This window comes from Dipodomys ordii, unplaced genomic scaffold (assembly GCF_000151885.1).
Source record: "Dipodomys ordii isolate 6190 unplaced genomic scaffold, Dord_2.0 Scaffold64, whole genome shotgun sequence".
NCBI lineage: Eukaryota > Metazoa > Chordata > Mammalia > Rodentia > Heteromyidae > Dipodomys > Dipodomys ordii.
This window is the reverse complement of record NW_012267280.1, coordinates 4,633,414-4,640,413: the sequence shown is the minus strand read 5'-3', so window position 1 is coordinate 4,640,413 and position 7,000 is coordinate 4,633,414. Positions and strand designations below refer to the sequence as shown.

Below are 7,000 nucleotides of genomic sequence, written 5' to 3'. Positions count from 1 at the left end.
GGCCTGGGCGCTGTCCCTCAGCTCTTCAGCTCAAGGCGAGCGCTCTACCACTTGAGCTACAGCGCCACTTACGGTTTTCTGGTGGTTTATTGGAGCTAGGAGTCTCACGGTCTTTCCTGCCCGGGCTGGCTTTGAACCGAGATCCTCAGATCTCAGCCTCCTGAGTAGCTAGGATTACAGGCGTGAGCCCCCCAGCGCCCCCAGCAGTTGTCATTCTTGTCCATCACTGCTTCAGAGACCCTTCACCCCCACACTACTGAGTCACCTACCCTCCAACGACACCCAGTTTAGTCAGAAAAGCACCCTCTGAAATCGACTTAGTCATACATGTGTGGGGCATTGCTCTTTCCTACTAGTAGCTGTGAAATGAGTCCTGAAAGAATGAACGTTAGAGAAATGCAGGGAGGGCCTGAATTCCTAGGGGACCAGAACCCTACAACCTACCTGCCTGGAGGGCGCAAGGCCATGTGGGTACCGTCCCGGAACAGAACACCACTGCCCCCATCCGACAGCTGGTAGGCAAAGCCATACTTGCTAGAGTAGTCCACCCATCTGGGAGCCCAGAGAATGGGCCGCTGCTCCCCTGGGGGGGCCTGCATGGCTGGGCACAGAGGGAAGGTGAGGGGAATGGGGGTGAGGCACCAGGCAGGCTGGCCAGGGACCCAGGGCTCCCACAGTGGACAGAAGTCCAGGAGGGGGCAGAGGGGAGGGGAGAGGACAGCAAGTCACCATCTCCTAGCCTGTGCCTTGCAGGTAGAAACCCAGCCTGGACAGCTCTCGCTCTGAAAGTGAGTGAGCCCAAATTGCTCACAAGTGTTCAAAGCATTAGGAAGCCTTGGTTTTATTTTATTACCCATTTTTTTGAGCCTCGCACCAGTGGCTCAAGCCTGTAATCCTAGCTACTCAGGAGGCTGAGATCTGAGGATCTCAGTTGGAAGCCAGCCCAGGCAGGAAAGTTTGTGAGACTCTTATTTCCAATAAACCACCAGAAAACTGGTAGTGGAGCTGTGGCTCAAAGTGGTAGAGCACGAGCCCTGAGCAAAAGGAGCTCAGGGACAGTGCCGAGACCCTGAGTTCAAGACCCATGGCTGACCACAAAATAAAACAACAAAACCCAGACACCTCCCTCAGACCCCTGAGAGAAGGGTACCCTCCCCCCAACAAGTGCTGTCATGGCGGTAAGAGGACTCGAGGACTCGTTGGGACTCCTCATGTCCTGAGGTTCGTGCATGGGATACAGGCAACGCTCCTGGACACCAAGGGAAAGAGTGGGGCTGCTTCCTACCCACGAGGCCGGCCTCCAGGCAAAGCCGCAGTTTCCTGATGGCTGCCTCCACCTCCTGCAGTGGGCTCTTCCCAGATCCTGGGGGAAGAAAGAACCATAGATAGGGGGACAGACAGACCCATCCCCAAGAGAGGGGGTCCCTTCAAGTAACTTCCTATATCCAAACCAAGAGAATCCTGTCCATTCTGCTTATATGTCAGTTAGGAAAGTCGAGGTAGGGAGCCAGAAGCAAGGAAACAATCTGTGTCCCTGTTTCTAGATTCTTCTAACCCACCTATGGCCTCAATCAAGGATGAGGGTCTGCTCACCTGCCGGGTCACTCCGCAGGATTCCCTGTGTGATGGGGTGGAGGGGAGCCTCGGGGCCGGGAGCCCTTCTCTGGGACAGGGAGGCCTTTGGAGAAAATGGAGATGAGGAGCAGCCCCCAGCCTTGACACAGCCCTGGGTAGTTGAGGAACTCCAAGGATTCCCCCCAAGATCCCTCCCAGCCTGGCCCACAGCAGGACCCATTTCCACTTTGGATAAAGGCATACGTAAGAACTGAATAAATGTGATTGAATGAACCAAAGACTCAGAGCCGGGAGCTCGCACTGTGCTACTCAAAAGGCTGAGATCTGAGAATCACAGTTCAAAGTTCACCCAGGCAGAGAAGTGTGTGAGCCTCATCTCCAATTAACCACCAAAAAGCTGGAAGTGGAAGTGTGGCTCAAGTGGTAGAGTGCTAGCCTTGAGCAAGGAAGCTAAAGTTCAGTGCCCAGGCCCTGAATTCAAGCCCCAATATCAGCACAAAAAAAGATGGAGAGAAAGAGAGAGAGAGAAGAGGAAGAAAAGGAAGGAAGGAAGGAAGGGAAGAAGGAAGGAAGGAAGATAGAAAAAGAAAGAAAGAAAAGAAAGAGAAAGGAGGGAGGGAGGGAGGGAAGGAGGGAGGGAGGGAGGGAGGGAGGAAGTATTGAGCAATGGGAAGAGTCCCATGGTCTTGGGGTGCACCAGGATGGATGACAGATGGGTCCCAGCCCCTGTGAGTGAGTACAGAACCTCTAAGAAGGAGTCCTCCTAGACTAGGGGCCCCAGAACAGATGGAAGCTTCTGTTTAGGTGCTCAGGGAAGCCTGCTGGAAGAGGGCATCAGAGGGCTCAGGGACACCCTCTATAGGTGTCCCCTGTCCTCACCCCAATAGCTCACCTCACTGCCCCACTCCATGGACTCCGGTTCTGGCCCCTCTTCTCCTGGACCTGAGGCCGTATTGGGAGTGAAGGGACCTGAGGGCGGTACAGGCTCTGGGCGTCTCTCCCCTGGTATAGGCAGAGGCACCTGCCAGTCACCTCAATCCCACCCCCACTGTAAATGTGGACAAATGGCGGTACACCGGGGGGGGGGGTGGAGGTAAGCAGTTGTGGACAGGTAAACTACTCACAGGGTGGCCCGCATTGAGTCACCAGCAGCTGTCCCACCTTCCTGAACAGCCTGCCCAGAGGCAGGGGGAAAGCGAAGATGGGGGGACTGTGACAGGAATGGGGAGGCAGCCGCTCCGGAGTGAAGCCCTTCAGAGAAGGAGGGCTCAGGCTCAGTCCCAACTGTGAGCCCCTCGTCCTCTGGGGTGACCAGTCCTCGGGATGCGCCCCCACCTGAGTGAAGAAGTCTTCCTGCAACAGGTGGTCCAAGCTGGGTCGCTCAGCTGGGTTGGGTGCCAGGAGGCGGGCGATGAGTCGGCGAGCGTTCGGTGATAAGTGGGCAGGCTCTGGATAGTGGCCATCACGGATATTTTGGTACATCTCTGACAGGGGTGTCCCCGTGAAAGGGGGCGTGCCAGTCAACACGGTATACCTGGAAGAGGTGGGAATCAAGAACAAAATGTGGCTGAGCACTGGTGGCTTAACCCTATAATGTTAGGAAGCTGAGGATCATAGTTTAAAGCCAGCGTGGGCAGGAAGTCTGTGAGACTTTTTTTTGGGGGGGGGATTGATTATGGGGCTTGAACTCAGGACACTGTCCCTGAGCTAGCTCTTTCTTTCTTTTCTTTCTTTCTTTCTTTCTTTCTTTCTTTCTATTTTTATTTTTTCTGGTCAGTCATGGGACTTGAACTCAGGACCTGGATACTGTCCCAGCTCTTTTGCTCTTTTGCTCAAGTGAAGTGCTCTACTACTTTGAGTCACAACTCCAATTCCAGCTTTTTGTGATTAATTGGAGATTAAAAATGGCATGGACTTTTCTGCTTGAGCTGGCTTTGAACTAGGATCCTCACATCTCCGGCTCCTGAGTAGCTAGGCTCACAGGCATAAGCTACTGGTGCCCTGCCTCCAAGATTCTTATCTCCAAAAAGCTGGAAATGGAGCTGTGGCTTAAGTAGTAGAGCACCAGCCTTGAGTTAAAAACTCAGGGACAGCGCCTAGTTCCTAATTCAAGCCCTAGTACCAAGACAAAAACAAAACAAGGTGGACTCACGCCTACCTATGTCTGTACCCAGCCACATACACCTGCTTTCTACACCTGCTGCGTTCCCTTTCCCATATCTCTGCTCACACCTGCTCATTCCTGTGCTCGCAGCTCAGCAGACTCCATCTGTCTGCCCACCTGCCTCCACACCTGGCTCTCCTGGACACACCTGGGTTACACTTTTTCAATTCCACACCTGCTCCTCTCCTGCATCGCTCCATACCTGCTGCCCGTCTCCCTATTCACCTTCCCTGACCCCCTTCCCCGTGCCGACCTACCTGCACCTGGTCCCACCTAGGTGGCCCTGCCCACTTTCCCCACACTGGGACACACAAGATCCCACTTACATGATACAGCCCAAGGCCCAGATGTCTGACTGGCATGAGTGTCCCTTTCTGGACACCACCTCTGGGGCCAGGAAGTTGGGAGTCCCGCAGAGCACTCTGGGAGATAAAGAGATCTGGGCTCAGGAAGGCCAGAGATCCAGGTTAGGGTTGGATCACCCAGATCCCCCCTCCTCTCACCTGTGGCAGTGGCCCCCAGGCCCTACTTTGGCAGCCAACCCTAGGTCTCCAATCTTCACTTCCATATTCTTGTTAAGGAAGAAATTACCTGGGGGAGGGGGGCTGGTGTGAGGGTAGGTGCTCCCCCACCCCTAGCTCCTTGTGGTTGCTCTCCCTGTACTCACTGAGCTTCAAGTCTCTGTGCACAATTCGCCGCTGGTGCATGTAGCGCAGGCCGCTGATCAGGCCTCTCAGGTAGTAGCGTACCTCTGGCTCTGTCAGGGTCTGCCGGGCCTTCAGCACATGGGCCAGGGACTGCAGGTTCAGACAAACCCATGACAGGCAAGCAGGATTAAGGATGGGGTGGACACAGATGGGCATAGATAAGGACATAGGTGAGTTCAGATAGGCCTACATGGCCCCAGAAGAGTTTGAAAAGAGCTACATGCAAGCCTTTATTTATTTATTTATTGTGTTTGAATCCAGAGCCTGGGTGCTGTCCCTGAGCTTTTGTGCTCAGGGCCAGTGCTCTACCACTTGAGTCACAATTCTACTTCCGACCACACAATGGTTAATTGAAGAAAAGTGTCTCACAGACTTTCTTGCCTAAGCTGATTTTGAACCATGATGCTCAGATCTCAGCCTCCTGAGTAGCTAGGTGTGAGCCACCAGCACCTGGCTAGATGATCAGACTTGAACAAAGCATGGGCATCCACTATGCACAAAGATCCAGGTGGCCTCAGGCACAAAGATCCAGGTGGCCTCAGATGTACACCTGAGCAAGGTGGGCAGAACATGTTTAAGAGGTCTATACAGGCAAACTAATTTGAACTGGGCCAAGGGAGTCATGGCTGGGGGGAAGAAGAGCTCAAGTGAGCACAGGGGGCCTGGGGGTAGACATAGGGCAAAGTAGAAACAAGTTCATTCAGCTGGATCTAATGATCCCAACTAAGCTGGCAAGCTGGGCACAGGTGAGCCCCGGTGTGTCTAGGTGTGTGAGCACGGACGGCTATGGATGGACAGATGGTCAGTCTTACGTGGGAACTGGTGACTGTCCACTGGTGGAGGGTACAGGTAGAACCAGGTCGGTAAAGATGGGATATGGGGTGTGCAGAGGCGCCCAGCAGCGCAGCAAGGGCGTGTCCAGCTGCCTCTTGGCCCCGCCCATCCAGGTCCAGCCCCGCCCACACCAGCCCAGGGCCCAGCTCCTGGGGGGGAGGGCCTCCCCTCCCCAGCCCGCCCTCGGTCCCTCCCCCAGGACACCTGGCGGCTGCAGTACTCCAGCACCATGTACACATGGTCGCCGTCAGCAAAGTGTCCGTGGAAGGCCACGATGTTCCGGTGGCGCAGGCGGCTGTGCAGGGCAATCTCCCGCTCCACCTGTAGGGAGCACCCCACACATAGGAAGCCCCCAGCATTCCAGCCCAGCCCAGTGCATGCTGCTGGCTCCTACTACCGGCAGGGAGGACAGGCCGGGGCTTCCCGGGGACGTGGGGCGTGGGGGCGTACCTTCCCCCGAGCGCGCAGCCGCCCCGCGCCGCCCCCGGCCCCGCCGCGCGGCACCACTTTGAGGGCGAACACGGCGCTGGTGGACATGTCAGTCAGCTTGTAGCAGCGGCTGAAGGCGCCCTGCGGGAGACGGGGGTGCGGGCTTCAGAAGCACGGGGCCACGAGGGACCTGGTGCCAAGATGATCCTTTTCTCTCGGTGGCGGTCCTGAGGCTTGAACTCGGGGCCTGGGCGCGGTCGCTGAGCTTTTAATGTTTTATTTTTTGCTCAAGGCGAGTGCTCTACCCCTTGAGCCACAGCTCCACCTGCAGCTTTGTCGGTAGTCATTGGAGATCAGAGTCTCACAGACTTTCCTGCTCAGGCTGACTTGGAACCAGGACCCTCAGATCTCAGCCTCCTGAGTAGCCAGGATGGCAGGGGTGAGCCACCAGCGTTCATCCTGGCTGCCTGGATTTTTTACACACGTACGCACATCTGAGACATAAAGACACACAGCTCACACCCTCATACGTGGACACACCACACACAGACTCACACACACACAACACTGAACACCTACAAAGATGCCACACACACACACTGAGACCAGAGACACACCTGGAGCCACTGGATACAGGCCACTGGCTCCAGAGCAATGCTGTGCACACACACACACACACACACACACACACACACACTACGATGCGTGGACACAGCACACGAGCAACAGGGATGAAATACACAGACCCACAACTCAACATTCAAGAGGTGTTTAGCACAGATTTTCAAGGGCGGAGATGTTTGGCACATCTCAGATGCTTAGCACATTTGCGCGCACACCTGGAAATGACACACACACACACACACACACACACACACACAGGCTTAAAGAGGATCACCCACACCCCAAACACACACGCTCCACAGCCACAGCCCTCCAGAGACGGTTCCCGCCATGGAAGCCACACTCTACAACCGTTATACCCACAGCCCCGGACGCCCAGCCCGCGCGCGCACGCGCAGCGCGGGACCCCCGCGGAGACAAAAGCCAGGCGCGCGCGCGCCCCGCCCCTCGGGGCTGAGACCCCTCCACCCCGATCCAGGCTGCGATCCAGGCCCCCTGGCAGCAATCTCTGGGTGCCACACACGCACGCACGCACACACACACACACCCCAAACCTTGCCAATCAGCTTCCCGCGCCGGTAGACGCGTCCCGAGCTGGGGTCGCGCAGAAAGGTGGCCACCAGCTGGCGGCTCCTCCGCCGCGGCCGCCGCGACGCGGGCTCCATCT

At 56.2% G+C, this 7,000-nt stretch overlaps 1 protein-coding gene across 1 annotated transcript; it reads right to left on the bottom strand.

Annotated features, from left to right (window-relative positions):
• Positions 1–440: 440 nt before the first annotated feature.
• Positions 441–6,998, bottom strand: Plk5 (polo-like kinase 5). The gene is made up of 12 exons (XM_013022697.1): positions 6,888–6,998; positions 5,731–5,850; positions 5,485–5,601; positions 4,407–4,536; positions 4,243–4,330; positions 4,066–4,161; positions 2,911–3,109; positions 2,700–2,826; positions 2,468–2,544; positions 1,594–1,663; positions 1,286–1,363; positions 441–601 (listed from the first exon to the last, which is right to left on the bottom strand). The coding sequence occupies exons 1-12, from the start codon at positions 6,996–6,998 to the stop codon at positions 441–443; spliced, it is 1,374 nt and encodes a 457-aa protein (XP_012878151.1).
• Between the last annotated feature and the right edge of the window lie 2 nt (positions 6,999–7,000).